Genomic DNA, 16,718 nt, shown 5'->3' with positions numbered 1-16,718 from the left:
AGATCCTGGAAATTAAGAACCTAGTGAACAGAGGGAGTGGTTTACTAGCACCGGTCTTGAGAGGGCTCTGACCTTTGCACATTTAATGCCCTGGCATCTGGAGCTGAGCATGGTGAGGCCATTACACAAATGCCTGGGTGTCAGTGCTTATGATAAAACTGGAAAGCTGCAGGGGATTAGAGCACAACAGCCCAGTTCTCCGTGGGATGGATGAATGCCCTTTTCCTGTGAGGGCTAGATCTGTGCTGGTCCTGACACTGCTTCCTTTAAGGTGTCTGCCATCTGCTACCTGTGTGGTTGGGCGTGGCCCATTACACAACCAAAGAAAATAGGAAGTTTAAAGGCAATATATAGATAGGTGTGGCAGGGGGTGAGGGCGACCATATATTAAAGGCCTGAAATGTTGACCACGCTCTCATTTTGTTTGGGTCAGCACTGTACCATTCTGCTAATGGCCCAGCATACTCTGAGAGCTACATCCAGCTATATCCTACTGCTCTCAAATAGTCATGACACTCATACAGATCTTGAAGTCTCTTCTAGAGGCTGAAGTACCATTTTTCTGACTCTTCTCAGGGACCAGCTCTATCGCATTAAGAAGGCTCCACTCTGAAAAGCAATATTCTCAAGACACCTTTTCCTTTAGAAGTGGGGAAGCAGGAGATAAAAGTAGGGGTGAACACAGATTCAAATGCCAGTTTCTCCCTTGTCCCCAATACCCCATCTGCTCCAGAGCTTAGTGGAGATGCTTGCTATTTAAAACAAACAGCCTTACTGGCTTCACATGATCATCTGTTTATTTGGGTCATGTGGGGACAGCAGCCAGGGGATGTTAGGCAAACGGGTTTAGAAAGGAGGCTTTTTCTAGGCTGTTATTGCCTACAGAAGACTGAAAATGATCAAACAGAATTTTTTGTCACCAGGATTTCCCCAGTTTGGAAATGGACAGTGGGGAATGGACAGAGAGAGATATCTCTGTGAAGCAGATGAGTGGGGAATAAAAAAGGAGGGGAATGAATGGAAGTGCTGCTTTACATTTTAGCCCGTTTCCTGTTCCAAGTTGTTTTAAAGTTTGTTTATGGCTTCTAGGTACTTAGTGTCTTTGGAGCAGGAGGAGACCTGGGCCACCTATCATTGTGTGCTTTCTCATGAGATTTCTACTTTCAGTCTTCCTCAAGTTTTGTGAAAGTTTTGTGGAGCCCAATGCCCAGTTCAAATCTCTCAATTTTTTAATATGCTGAGCTAGAGGCATGCCTTAATGAGACTGTCTTCCATCCCCCTACTGTTTACCCTCAACAAAGCTTAACATATATACACAACTTCAAGAGCTTTGAAAATCAGTTCCTTAACCCCTAAAAAGCATAAGTAACGAGACAGGAGAAAGGTGTGAAGCCAAAAGTACAGTTCTCCATACTAGATCCCAGAAGATGTCCTAACCCTTCAGGTTCGGCTTCTCAAATTTTGCAAGTGGTTTTAGGGAGCTTTTCACCTATCATAATTGAAACAAGATGAGAGGGAGAAAGTCAACTGTAAGGTGAAGAAGGAATAGAAGACTAGTACACCCAGAGACACAGCAGATGACAGTCATTTAACAAATATTTACTGTGTGCCGAACATGTGCCAGTCACTGGGCTAGGTATCCTTGTAGCCAAGGCCAGGTGACCTTTGGTAAGTTAGACTGGGGTAAAAGGTCACAGAGCAGGACTCAACTCCACATAATACCTGGAAAAGGTTAGCTTTGCTCTCTACCAACATGCTGGATGCAGCACAAGAGATCATATGACAAAAAGACCCATAAGAGTACTGAGGTACTCATTTTAGGTTAGGTTCTCAGATAATCATACTTTTCTAAAGAAGTATAAGAAAAAATTAAGAAGATTTAAGGCTATGTTAACCAACTGAACCTGATTCCTGATAAGCTCACTCTGAACAATGAACAGGTTTTTGAATTACTGTGACAGAGGTATATCCTATAGGGTACTCATTCAATCATCTGTGAAGTGGGCTCTTTAGAGCTGGAAGTTTCCACTGAAGTCTTCAACTACCTTCCTCCACACCCCGTTAATTGTCAAAGGACTTCTGAAACTACAAAACAGGTACAATCAAGTTCCACCTTCCCATTCATGTATTTTCTCTCTTCATAGCCTCACACGATGTCACAGCTGGAAGAGTTGAGATCACTTAGTCCAGCCTCCCAAGAGATGTCTTATCCAACATCACAAAGCTGCTTAGTGTCAGCTGGGATAAGTGGCCTGGTTCTCCTTTCTGTGAAACAGCCCAGCTGAGGAAGTGAGTCTAGAGTCCTTGAAGACCTCACAAAAATGGGTGATGATAGGGAGATAACTTCTCCTTTCCTGGCTACAGGAATACTCTTAACTTTTGCTTAGTGGTATTTAATAAACAAGCTTAGCAGATGAGTGAGGAGGCAAAGAAAGAGAATCAGACTTAGAATCCAGGGACTCCGCCAACTTCAGAGGACACTGTACTGCCTCAGGCCACTCTGAGAAATTAAGAGCTGCTAACTGGGCCTGGGTAAAGAGCCATTCCTCAGGGGAACTCAGTCTGGCCTAAAAAGGTGACTGGGGAAAGGGGCAGATTTTTATCCAGGCAACCGCCCTGGGTGTGGACACTGAGTAATAAGGAAAGAAATGCAGTTCAAAAGCAAAAAGGGAGGAGCCACACACTCTGAGCTTTCTGAGAAACCCAAGAGGCTAGCCACACTATGCAACTAAAGAGATAGGGGCTGTGGATGACTTAGGAAGGAGGAAGCTGATCAAAGTGGAAAGGCATAAGGGAAAGGAAGAGGACTTCAGTTAATACTCTGAAGAAAAAAAGAGATGGCTTTAGAGTAAATTAATTAAGGTCATGGGAGTGAGACTGGGCAAAGTTAATAGACAGAAGTGAAGTCTTGTGAGTCAAGAGCCGGCTGGATCAGTGGAGGTGGGGGGATGCTGATGATAGGAAAGGCCCCTCCCAGGGCTAAGGGGCTGGAATGCAATCAGTGCCCCACAAAGAGGACTAAGGTCTACTGTCCTAGTAATCCAAGCTCATAGCTAAAAGCAAGGCTGCAGGAACAATTCTTTAAAACCCAAGAGATCAGCTACTCTCACGCTATAACAGAAGACTGACTATGTAAGGCCAGAGCAGTGACTTGTCACTGACTGGACTGTCTAGATCCAAACCTTAGCTCCACGACTACGACCAGATTTTTTTTTTTTTTACCAAGGCCCCAGGTCCCATTGGGAGAGTCTATACTGGGCAGTTCTGGAGATACTCCAGCACACTCCAGGAGCCACATACCAGCCTGTACCTCTCCTTCCACTTCCAGGCTAGGATCTGGGATAACATATAACCCTGTCCCCCAGCCCCTAGGCTGCTCAAGTCCCTGTTTCCATCACAGACACCTCAGATAGCAGTGCTAGAGCTTACCAGACATCTCTCTGATGAGTTATTCTGTGATAACACTGAACCATTCATTAAACAAAATTACATCCTTAAACTCACATCATATACATTCAAGTGTTAAGTGTAAATGTAGCCATAATAAAATATAGGCAAACATTTTTCTGCTCTAAGGGTTGTAAAGAAGGTTCCTACTCATAAAGGCAAAGAAAATATAAAGAAATGTGAATGATTTGATTACATAAACCCTCTAAAAGCTCTTTAACTGTAAAAACAAAATAAAATCACCATAAATAAAAGGAAAAGGTAAACGACAAAAGGGAGGGAAATATTGGCAAGATGTGCCCTTGCAATTCAATAACAAAAGAACATCTGAACAGAAAAACAGGACAATTTAAAATTTATAAAACATTATATGAAATAACATATACAATATATGTACAAAGTGTATGGAAATGTTTGATCTTGCCACTACCATAATAAAATTAAAACAATGAAAATATTCTCACCTATCAATTAATAAAGGGTTTCTAAAAATTAGCCTTCTCATGCTATCAAAGGTGTGGAAAAACAGGCACTTGTCAAACATAAACTAGCACAAACTTTTTAATGAGCAAATTGCAATATATATAAACTTTAAGAGTCAAATCCTCTGCTTCAGTTATTCTTATATAAATTTATGCTAAAGCAGTAAGAAAAGATTTTCACTAAAGGATTATCTATCTACAATAGTGAAAACCAAGAAACCTAAATTTTCAATAAGAATAATTGGTTTAGTGAAGTTAACATTCACAATATGGCACGTGAAGACGACAGAGTTTTTAATAAACCAAAGTATTAGCAGTGGTTGTCTTTGGGCAATGTGATTACTGGTAATTTTTATTTTCACAAGTTTTCTGACACATAAGATTAATTTTATAATTAGAAAAAGGTTATCATGTTGCAAAATGGAAAATATTATAAAAGTCATATATAGTATGGTTCCACATTTGCCGTTTAAAAATACATACACATATAAAAATAAGATAGATAAAATGTAAAATAACTCAATTTGAATAGTGGAACTGTAAATTTTTATTCATCATTTTCTAAATTTCTTGTAATTAAAATGTATTGCTTTTGTAAAATGAAATTATGTTAAAGGAGAGAAAAAAGTTCCCCTGTGCTTTATCAGGAAATGCTTCATAAATCTTGACCTCAACTAACTCAACCTGTTGCTGTGGATCTACTTCCCATTCTAGTCTTCTGAAAGCTTTCCCATTTTACCCCTGAAAGGTTTCATTACTGGCACCCCTCTGCCCCTCCCAAACCTATCTAAATCTGCTCTGATGCTTACCTCTGAAGTTCCTCCGAAATGGTTCAGGTTACCCTTACAATCCAGGTAAGAGATGAGGAACAGCACTAAAGCTGTGGCACTAGGGATAGAGAAGTTGGGTTGGATTTGGGAGCAATTTCTAAGGTAGAAAATTTTAATCCCTGGTGGACAGCTGAGTGAGTAGTGATCCAGAAGCAGGTCTAGACAATATATTGAGTTTGACACAGCCATGGTCCCAGGGGAGATGTCTAGTAGGTGGTTAGGTACATGATGTGGGCATGATAAATGTATTGGTGAGTAGTAGCTGAAGTCATGGGAGTGGATGCGGTCACCCATAACAAGGTCCATGGTCAGAATCTTTGGGATTTCTCCTTTTAGGAGGAGATGAGAACACTAAATAAGAAGGCTTGGCAGCAATTAGACTTTAATGGCTAAAGTAAACAAGATTTAAGAAAGTGGACACAATATTTAGACAAATCTACCACCTGACAGTAGAAGAGGTCACAAACTGATGGTCTACCAGGTTTTATACAATATGGATTTAGCTGTCAAGATTACAATTATGTAAATTTCTCACAAATCTGGATTTCTGGCTTCCTTCAAAAAATCAAAAGACCCAACAACACTGAGCACCTATTTTTTGCATGGCAATAACCAGAAGAATTGAATAAAGGCTACTTCCTTTTAAAGCATGAGTTCTATCCCTTCTTGCCTGGCCTCTGGTGAAGACGAGGAAGTCCTATACTTCCCTTTGTGAATGAAAAAGTCATTAGAAGTGCTCATCTAGAGGTCACTGAAATACAGGCAAGAGTTTGGTCCATAATGCCCACATCCAGAGACAACAAATCTGAATTAAGGATCCTGTCAGATCATCCTAGGAATATCATTTTCCTAGCCAATCTATGGGAGCAGGCCCTGCCCCTTGCCCACTGTCCCAGGCTCAACAGTGCTCTCCGGACAGCCTTGTCTTTGGGACAGCAGCGGCAGCACATTTCCCTAGGGGCTGACTGGCTACAGAAGCCAGCCAAGTCCCCCAGCTGAGAATTTCCTGGCTCTGGTTTCTAGACTCTTGGACCTTGCTCCCTCAATGGGTCCCCCAGATGGCAGGCAGCCTTTTTTCTCCAGATTCTGAGTTCATTCAACCTACCTGGGGAAGATGACTTGCTGTTTTCTGACAATTGCTACCTTCTCTGGCAAGATTAAAAAGCAGAACAGTTTTGTGTTCTGCATGTGAAATATTTAGTGCTATTAAAATATAAAAAATAAAATTCTTCTGTTATTATATAATTAGGTATTGTCTAAGAATCATTACCTAATTATCAGTTATTTTACATTGATGCTGATCCAACGTGTGCTTGTACCCACCTTTTATTTTGTGGTTTCACTAACCACTTAATTATCTGCACTACAGTCAAATACAAAATTCTATGAAGATTTGGTAGCATAAATGAAGAACTAATTATAAGCAATTTCACCTATTAAATCTTTCTCATTGATCACAGGCTAGAAAATAATATTACCTTAAAGTGATAAATTCTGAAGCTGGGTAAGAGATGCTTTTTCTATCTTTCCTGTGTTACAAAAATTGAAGTCTCCTTCTCCAGAGGTGTGTCAAATGAGCCTGGAAGTCTATTTTCATCCTAAGTGTAGCACTTGTTTCAAATCTTGAGATTTGGTACAAGATCTCTAGACCTGAGTTCAAATCCCATTTCTGTGACTTAACTGAATAATCTCAGGGCAAATCACTTTAAGTGCTCTGAGCACCCATTTTTTTAAGTTATCACACAGGGGCAACACATCACTTTGCAGAGTTACTAAATGAGACAATTTATATAGAAGATGGTAAACCAATATTGGTTCCCTGTTCATCTCCTCAGTACCCAGAAGCTTGGGTTTAGCTCTTGGTCAAAAGTAGCAGTTTGTATCGACAATTACATACTTGAGGTCTCAGCCTTTTCACTTGAATTTATTGGTAGATTTTCTGATTAGAAATTGAGAAGTCAAAGAATAAAAGATGAACAAGGTGAGAAGCTTACTCTTTGTTAATGCACTCTTCCAGGTGTTTTAGTACTTCTGTCACTTAACTGCTGCTACAATTCCATGAAGCGAGAATTCCTCATCTTTTGTATGAGAAAGCCACGGTTTAGTGAAATTGACCTACCCTGTAAGTAGAACTGGAACATAAATCCAGGTCTGATGATTGTGAAGTCCGTGCTCTTTTCTGTTTTCCATTCCTTTAGGGTGGTTGGAAAAGCATCTGAGATTTAAAAATCCTTTGACCTTTTTTTCCTTTGCCCTCTTAAGAACATAATATACAAGCCAATTCTGACAAGATCACTTGCACTTCCTTGTCAATTCCGTATCTCAGTTACCTGGCTTATAATAAGCAGCAGTGATCCTCCACTTCCCTGAGGAGAGCCCAGAGTCCCTGATGTTTTTGCTTGAGCTGAGATAGGCGGATAGACTATACCTCAAAGGGTATTCAGAAGTAGCAAGGCCTTCGCTCAGTCACAATATAGTCCCCCAGAGTAAAAGCACAGCCTCCAAAAGGCAGCATTAGCTGTTCCAACCAGCAATTAAAATAATAAACTGCTGTTTTAGTCATTGGGTGAGTCATAGCAGAATATTTGAATGTCTTTACAGAACAGAATGAGAACTCATTGTATGTATGTGAGTCCCATGTCGGGCTTTCTATTGCTGTCTTGCCATGAGCACCAAGAGACTTGTACTTGGGAGCATTAGAAAAGTTCAAGACCATCAATGCCCTGCTACAGGAGGCAGAAGCCAATTCATTCTACTAGTAAGCCTCTTCTGGGATGTACTGGGGTTACAGCCCATTCAGCAAACCTAATCTTCCAAGTTCCAACTTTCCTAATAAAAAGGGTCCTTTTCCTAGGAAAACCTCCTGGATGGCAATAAAACTGTTGTACCTTTGAGACTTCCTACTCCCAGGGGGCTCCTTAGTTTTCCAAACTGGACCTTCTTATGTGCAGATCTGTTGGGTGGCCCACTTGTCACATCTGATCCTGTGCCATAAAAATAAAGGTGGATGGAACTTCTCCTTGAGCCCACACAGACCCCGGGATTAGTACTATACATGTTCTACACAGGAACACCCCTTGTGTGAAAGAAAGCCCAGATAATCTATGTAATGTATATAACACAGAACCAACTGTGCCAACTTTTGATGTAAACAACACATTATATGCATGCTAATTATCCAGCCAGATAAACCCAAACTAGAATTAAAAGATGAACATTGAAAACAATTTTTTTCTTAGAGCTCTCTAAGTTATTCTTCCTAGAACATAAGGCTTTTTAAAAGTTACTATTTAAGATTACTAGACATCCTCTTCTAGTACCCCAATTAACTAGATAGCAATAAAAAGTTGATCCACAGAACTGACCCAACCTGGATATATTTTAGAGTAGCAAGACAGATGGAAATAAAAGAAAAAATTGTCAACTGGGATCATAAAGAAACATTAAATAGTTGAAAGATTATGCCTAGATAAAAAGACCATAGGAGAGTGGATTTTTTTTCTTCTTCCTACTTTTATTTTTCAAATTTTATTTATGTGAAAATGTACTTATTTACATAAAAATATTTATCTGGGTAGCAACCAGAAATTTCAAGAAAATACCAAGGACACAATTTTATCTATTCCTCAGTACAGTTAAGGCGCTTCATAAAAAGGGCCAAAGGTGCCCCCGTGTGGCTACAGAGGAAAATGCTGTGGTTTAAGTAGTATGGGAGGGGCCTTCATTTAAGCGGCCTCGGGTTTTCCACACCTTGCAGTTTTATTACATGTCGGAGCTTAGAAGTTGGCATGTTCACGTGGTAAGCTTTGATTTCTATCAAGAGAAGAGGTTTCATGGTTTAAAAAATATTTAATAAAGCTTTAAGTAATCAACACGAACCCTTAAGATTAGCTGAAACTCTATTGTGGAGACTGCAACCCTGCTAGGACATGCAGCAATGCTCTGGTAAGTAAACAGTCAAGCAAGGATGTGGGGTGAGGGAACCCAACTGCTGGAAGCAAAGCAGATTCCAAAGAACAAAAGCAGCTTTAGTTCCCCTTGGAAAACAAGTTCAGCTTCTGTTTCCACTTTAGTTATCAGGAAATCAGAAGCCAATGCCAGGGACCAGAATAGAATTTAAGATAGTACCACAAAGATTTAATTCCATACTAATCTATCAACATGAACTTGACCTCCGGACATTTAAAGTAAGCATCATTCAACATTATGATACATGGGTCAATAACCTATTTCTTAAAAAAAAAAAAATTCCCTTTCCCCTATATCAGAGGTATGTGCTATCACACATGACATAATTATAAAGTATATGCATAAGAATTTTTGAATGTCTTTTAAAAATGTTTTCAGTATTCTCTCGTTAGTTAGCAATAAACTATTCTTCTCAGAGAAGGAAATGAAGACATTCAAATGCAAAGAAGGCACTCACAGCTCTATCGTGTAAGCTTCACTTGTCACATACGTTTCAAACTCTAAGAGCATTAACTTAAAACACCTTTTATAAAATCTCCTTCATGACACCAAGTCTTAAAGCTGGGGCACTGAAACATAGAGACACATCTTTTGTGCCTCCAGTTACACAGCACATCCTGTGGGAATTTCTCTACTAGACTTAAACAAAGGCTAATACTGTGCCTAAAATACATTTTGAACAGGCAAGGAGTGTAAATAAATACACTGCTGTTATAACATGGAAAAATACTTATGTTAAATTTAAAAAAAAAAACATAATATAAAACTGAATATACAGCATGAATAAACCACTCCATCACACACCCCGATCTATAGACAGAGAAGAAAATACTAAATTACCAGTAGTGGTTGTATTCCAGAAGGTTGAAACTAGGGGTGACTTTGTTGCTGTTTTCTAATTTCACTTTTCCAAATATTTGAGTACCTGCTACTCTTTTCTAATGAAACAAACAAGCAAACAATAAATACTTATTGACCACTTATCAAATGAATAGTTGCCACCTAACTTAATTATCCTAGAATTCTATCAAGAAAGAAACTGTGTTTGGGTCTGAAACATGACTGAAACATGTTATCCGAGGTATGTACAGCAGGACAGTGTGAGTGGGTATAGAAAGAAGAACTGGACCAGAGGAATCCAAGGCTATGGGTTGAATCCTGGCTCTGTGTGACCCTAGGCATTGGTTTCCTCATCCTGTCAGATGAGAGGCTGGACTAGAATAGTAGTTCCTAATCCTCAATTGGTTACCGACCCTTCTATGTCAGGGACCCTTCTCTCCAGGAAAACAAAAACAAAACAAAACAAAACAAAACCATATATGCTCCCAGAGCTTTTGAAAACAACCAAGGATGTTTATGGATTCTCTAGTTCACTGACCAGGTTAAAAACACTGGTTAATATGTTATCTTCTGCAGCTCTGTCTCCACTGCCACAGGGAGGTATAATACAGTCCTATTTTTGTTTCCTTTATCTTTGCTGAAGGCCTGATCTAGCTGCTGCCAAAATATTCCAAGGTCATCAGTATTCTGCCCTAACCAATAGCTACCTTTCAAAAGTGTGGCTAATTACTCGGCCTGTTTTCTTTGCAGATATCAAGGAGCTGGTATCATACTCCAAATTTTCAGTTTAAATAGAACCCTAGGCTGCTGGTATAAAATCAGGCTGTAAAAGTCAAACACAGCAGAGAGTAACTGAAATACCAAAAAAGACTCCTTTTCTAGAGGCATTCCTGCTGAGTCCCGACATTCCAATTAGAAACATGTTTTAAAAACATGATTATCCTGGCCTCGAGAATTCTCCTAAGCTAAAAGGTAAGTAAGCAGTGAGAGGATTACAAAAGAAGCCCGAAAAAGCAATCTTGCTCCATTTCTTATTTCTATCATCATTTACTCATTGAAAGCCAAGAAAATATTTTCCCCAATCCCAGGATTTAAACAGGACTTACGGTTTTCAATTCTGACCACTCTTATATTAAAAACAAAACAAAACTCGACTTCAAATGTCGTATACTAGTAAAACTGCTACAACACAGTACTTTCAACAGGTTGGAGGTAGGGGAATGGCTTCATTCTGTTGTGTCTCAGTCATACCTGGGAGTTCTGCTTATCTAATTGTTTCTGAAATAAGCAACATCAAAACAGACCTGAGTCAGGAATGTGATGTTTCCAGACGCTGCCCACATCAGCCCTTCTGACATCACTAAACTTTCTCTCTTTGACTCTCCCACCACCTATCATCAGGCCAGATCTTTTCTCAAGAATGAGAAAGGGGTAATTAATCATATGAACCTAGATAAAGTCTTTGTCTTCAACGTGACTCTAGAAGAGGGTTCATGGTCTATGTGCCCTGGTGTACTGTCTCTATTTGGGGGCTGAGAAAGTCACCTTTCCTCAAAAAGCAACTGTAAGTGACAAAAAGCATGATGCTGTGTATCGTTCTGACCGAAACTAGATTCCAAAAATAATCCTTTGGGCCTCAGAGAAGCAGTCTAAAGCTAAGGTGATCACTTTATAAGTCAAGTTTAAAACCTTTGACTTTTCTGATGGCTTTTTGTTGACGCTTATAACAATTCTTCCTCCTGAACTACCATACTACAATGCCCTGAAACTTAATAGGGGGGAGGTGTTTAAAAAATGGATTCTTTCTGTTTTGAAAGTAATTCTTAATAACGCTATCAATAAGCCATGGTGAAATTCCTCTTGCCACTCCACAGGCCACTCCACAGCAAGCTACTTTATAGAACTTTCCCAACTGTGCAAGAAGTTTGGAGTTAACTAGCAACAAGCCTAAAAATTTGGTTCCGTATATAGGTACAAAGCTGGTTCATCAAATCCCTGTTCTGGCCTTCAACCCAGTGCATTTCAACTAAGGCGTCATCTACCTCCTTCTTAACATTTATCAAACACTTGAACAGGTAATGTCCAGCCACTCCTTGGAGATGGTCCCCTTTTTCAGACACTGGGTTGCTGAACTGCTCGGAAGCCTCTCGGTCCTGGGCTCCATTGCTAGAGCTTTTACAACTTTCCAAAACCTCCATCTCTCCCTTTTCCTCACTGTTTTCATCCTCCATGGCTTCTGGGTTTTCTTCCTGGGAAAGCGAATCCTGGTTTGGGCCATGGCCCTCCACAGTGGCAGACTGGCCTTCCTGTAGAGCAGGCCCACACAGGGCACTCTCCTGGGGGCCCTGGGCCAAATCTGGGCTACTGCCACACTCTTTGGGAGTGAACTTTTTCTCTTCCAAGGCTTGGATGACATCCTCAGGAGCACGGGGAACTTCTCTCAACTGTCTCACTCGTTCTCTTTTCTTTCTTCTTAAGTGAATCCAGGAGTTTTCTATGGCTGTTAGAAAAAGGCTAACTTCTTCCTTTCCACAGGGAACTCGTTTATGTTGGACCTATTTGAAGAAAAATCAGAATTTTATAGGAAATCACTCTTTCACTTTCAAAATTCCTTTGAAAAAGGATAAGAATAGAAAAAAAAAGATTATTTTAAGTACTTCTTCGATGTACTTAACCAGGTACCTTCAGATCAGTGAGAATTTTTTCAATCCATGTCGTCACAACTACTATGCCTTCCACTGTCTCAGAGCCCAAAGGCAATGCTTTAAGGGTTAATTCTTTCATCACAGACTCCAACACTACAAATGTAATGGGTTTCCTTGGCTTCTCTAATTTTCTTCGCTTACTTGGTGGTGACTGAAAGAAAAACAAAGCATGGAAGAGGGGAAAGTTATTCAAATAATTAAACTGCATGCATTATAATGAACTCAGCTAGGGAAATTTCCATGACTTCTGCTACCAATTAACTGCACGGCACTAACTAAAAACACAAAGACCTTTCTTTGCATGTTTATTTTTATTAAAACAACCCCAGCAAATAGGTTTGTCATTTTCCCACTGTACAGAAGGAAAAATTAAGATACAGAGAGGCTATATAAGCAGCTCAAGGTCACACAGCTAGTAACTACAAAGTTAAGACTTGAACACAAAACCCAGGTTCTTTCTGTCATACCATGCTTCCGGTGTTCTGGCTATCAGTATGCAACTCCTCTTTTATTAACCTGTTGTGCGCCAAACAGGCTTGTTTAATTATTTCCTTCATGGCATCTCAAAGACTCTAGGGGCAATATGTTCTTTTCTATAAAGAACTGCATAGCTTAAAATCATCAACTTGCAGTCTGAGTTTATACTTGCTGAGGCTTGAAAGTAGCTGGTGAGCCACAGCTTGTGAGATCACATGCTAGGAATGACCAGGGTACTAGGGTAACATGGGCAGAAAAAAGGACTGTTGAATCTTGCTTGTGAGAGCCAAGCTAGTGCCTACCTAAGCACTGCCTCTTAGCTGGGGAGATGAGAAGACTGTATCTGAAAGCTGGTTCCATATAATTCTAAGACTATCATCTTTCTTTTTATTTCAAGCTTAGAAAGTGAATTATATTCTATCCACTAGAGGGACTCAAGTTCCATTTTAAAAACCAAATGATACTGCTGTATTTAAAATTTCTTTACAAAGTTACTAAATTTTTTAATGACTCTTAGCTAAGATCAGATATATTATGGACACTTTATTTTAAGAGACAGACTTGCACGTGTTGACAAAATTTATTAAAACTTTTAAAAAATTAAGATAATTCTAAGGTCAGGGTCAAGATGACCAAGTAAGGATTATAAGGAGAAAGCTCAAAAAGAGAAATACCTAGTTAGCTTTGAAGATCTTTTCCTACAAAAAGAAGCCCCTGATATTTATGCTTGTGAACTCCAATTCTACCTGAAAACAGTGATGGAGCACATGCATAGACACACAGTATGGTCCAATTACTGGGTGAGGCCTTATAAGAACTAACCACCAACCCCACACCCCATACATACATGACAAAACAGCCAGTTTATCCTCTGCTAGAAAACTTTTAGATAATATTTCTAAGAAACAATCTACATTTTCTCTTTATACCAGATATAAACTAATAAAAAAATAAAAATTAAAGAACATTAGAAAACAAGCTTAGATAAAAAGGACCAAAAAAACAAAAAAAAAACAAAAAAAAAAAACAAAAAAACTTGTGTGCATGAATAACAACCTGCTCTTGAGAAATGAATAGTAGACTCTAAGTCCTGATTCTGAACTTGTTCAATTAATATTTCAGACACGATGAGACAAATTCAAATTGACATTAAGACAGTAGTATTGCTATTTACTCAATCATCCAGCATAAGAAATATAATTTCTACAATCTACTGAGAGCCTAACACTTTACACTAAGGAGATTAAAATATGATTATTAAGCTGGGGAGAAAGATAGTGGTGCGTAGGAGAAAAAAAGATGGCGGGGCAAGAATCAGATTCCCCATTCTATTTCCCAACATCTAAGGCTGTTCCCATGGAGGGGTCACTGTAACAGGGAAATCCCTGACAGCTCTCCCAGTACTCCAAAGGTTATCTACAAATATGGTAAAAAGACAGTGCCTCATATCTTTTTCGACAGAGGTGCTAATCATCTGTGCTCACAAATTCCAACCAGCAAAGTGAAGATATTGCTGTGTTTCTCATTTGTCTTGCTAGAACCAGCCTGCAATACTCTTTATACAAAAGTAAGAACAGACTCTTCATCATTCCTAGAACATATAGGAGAGAAATGCATCCTCACCAAAGGAAGAGTTCTATCAAGGATCCACTTTCCAAGTTCTGAAGGAGTCAGAAACAACAAAATAGACGATGTATTGCCCTGATCCAGGACTAAAATGAAAACTCGTATCACATAAGCTCTTTTACCTTGCATCCTGGGACCAGTTTTCCATATACAATAATTGACAAATCTGGATACATACATGTACATAAATATTCTTAGAATTATTTGTTTTACTATAATATAGAAACTAGGCACTCAAGAGACAGATAATAAGATACTCTAAAAATTCTCAAAGTTTTTAAATGATTAAAGATTAACTTAAGCCTGGCTTATAATAATCATACCTCTCTCCCTCATATTTGTACTGAAAGTTCTTAGCAGGCAGGGCCAGATAAAATACAGGAGCAGGTCTTAAAGAAATTAATCATCAAATTCAACTCCACAGGTCCCTGGTAGTAGGTAATTTTATCCCCTGTCACAACGCTAGTAAACAGAAGCTCTGCTTTTCCCCAAATGAGATGATCTTATTCTGCTAATATGCTTGTAATCTCAAACCACAAATGTTTTAATGAAGAGTGCTACACTCAAATTGTCATAATCTAGTTTAGCAGGCAGGACAACATACATAATTCATCACTTTAAAGTATAATGAAAAAAATCAGTCCTTTGTAATGGTTAATTCAGTTTAAAGCAAAGAACTGGAAGGTAAATTTACAACTTTTGAATTAGAAGATGCACTACTGTTACCCAACTGAAATTACAATTCAAAAGAAATTTGGAGGGGAGCTATAAATCCCATAGGGGATATGCATTTTGGATCTTTGGAACTGCAAGGCTTCAATGAATCATAATCAATAGGGAGGAAATTCAAGTGTTATATTTTGTTGCATTGCTAAAAATACATTAGATTGAACCCACAAATTGGACAAAAATAGTTCTTAAATTTTAAAATATGCTTTACCTACAAGGCTGTCTATAACTTTCTTAAATTCTTACTCTTTAATTTTAAGACCTCAGTGGTGCAGTCAAAAACTTTCAAATTAAGTGGAACCTGACACAAATCTGCGTAGCAACTCTCATCCTGCCAAAGCTCTGATGTTAACTACAGCTAAGGCAAAAACTCCCAATGAAGCCATGAACTACATGAAATCATTAAGTTCTCCCGAGTAACTTCAGGGAAAGAAGGGAGTCATTCACTAGAGAACTGCTGAGCATGAAGCCACAGACTCCTTGCTTTGACAAAGCAGCATCTAGAATGGTCTTGAGGAGAAAAGAGTGCTCTTGGCCACTGCACTGAGATCTTCCCTGTTTTACCACATTCTGAATGACTACTGTCGCAGGTCCTCCAGGAATAAGCAGAATGCCTGTAGGCTGTTATTCAGCACAGGCTATCATCATTCAGAGAAAGAGCCAAGGGGCCAACACTGACACCTGGATGGAATATAGACAGGAGGTGAGCTGGGAAAGACTACAGACTATCTCACCAGCTGTGCCTTGTTCAAACATGTATAACCTCTGTTGCCATGAAATTAACTGAATATTTTGTTGTTTAAGGGTGTAGCTTTCTTATTAACAGTCCGGTGTGCATTTCTACTGTTATTTTAATCTGACAGGTTACTGTGTAAAATGTCCTGAACATTCCCAGGATATAGGTAAAAACTGTAAAATGTTAAAAAGCAAGGGGAATAAAAGTTCATGTAGAATGTTACCTATCTAAAAAGGGGATAGGGGAGTGATGTCAGAAACATGGTGGAGTGAGAGATGTCCCCAGATCTCTCCCCTTGAAATGACAATAAGCTGAACATCTAAAATTCAACAAAAGACACCCAAACTGCACACTAGCATATCTGAGCGTGGGATCTGTGCATAAGAGCTACCACAGGTCAGAATCTTGGGTGCTAGGCGGTGGACTGGGATAAATAAAGAATCTGCCTCTCGCAGGTGGCTCTATACAGCAGGAGGGGGAGGGGAGAAGGTGCAGTGAGTTCCCTGAACAGCCCTGCCTGGGAGAGGTGTGAGCTCCATGAAGCTGACGGCAAAGAAACAACACTTGATTTTTACCAGCCACGGTTGCAAAACCAAGGCTGAGCCGCAGCCCTCTACTCCCAATCCAGAGGTTCCCTCCTCCCATATCCTCCAAGACCGAACACAGCAGAGCCCGAAGGGAATCTGAGCAAACGCTAAGGAAACTGTCACTAACACTGACAGGGACTGAATTGAGGGTAGCGAGTGTGATTAAACAGCTATGAGGGGAAAAAAAAAAGGACATTATTAACATTTTATATAAAGCAGGGATCCAAGAGGCTTAGACATCACCTTCTAGAAACCAAAAGAAAAATGCCTTCTTTGCAACAGCCTAGAGA

General features: G+C 39.4%; 1 protein-coding gene across 3 annotated transcripts in view; it reads right to left on the bottom strand.

Annotated features, from left to right (window-relative positions):
• Window positions 1-3,785: 3,785 nt before the first annotated feature.
• The window catches only part of METTL16 (methyltransferase like 16), a 70,969-nt gene continuing 58,036 nt past the window's right edge, over window positions 3,786-16,718 (bottom strand). For all 3 annotated transcript variants that reach the window (XM_016138907.2, XM_036223764.1, XM_036223762.1), the window contains 2 exons: window positions 12,251-12,424; window positions 3,786-12,123 (listed from right to left, as the gene is read on the bottom strand). In XM_016138907.2, the coding sequence (XP_015994393.2) occupies window positions 11,500-12,123; window positions 12,251-12,424 (798 nt within the window). In that variant the 3' untranslated portion in view covers window positions 3,786-11,499. The remainder of the gene's footprint in view (window positions 12,124-12,250; window positions 12,425-16,718) is intronic.

Source organism: Rousettus aegyptiacus, unplaced genomic scaffold, assembly GCF_014176215.1.
Source record: "Rousettus aegyptiacus isolate mRouAeg1 unplaced genomic scaffold, mRouAeg1.p scaffold_m13_p_6, whole genome shotgun sequence".
Lineage (NCBI taxonomy): Eukaryota > Metazoa > Chordata > Mammalia > Chiroptera > Pteropodidae > Rousettus > Rousettus aegyptiacus.
This window is presented reverse-complemented; position numbering and strand designations above follow the sequence as displayed.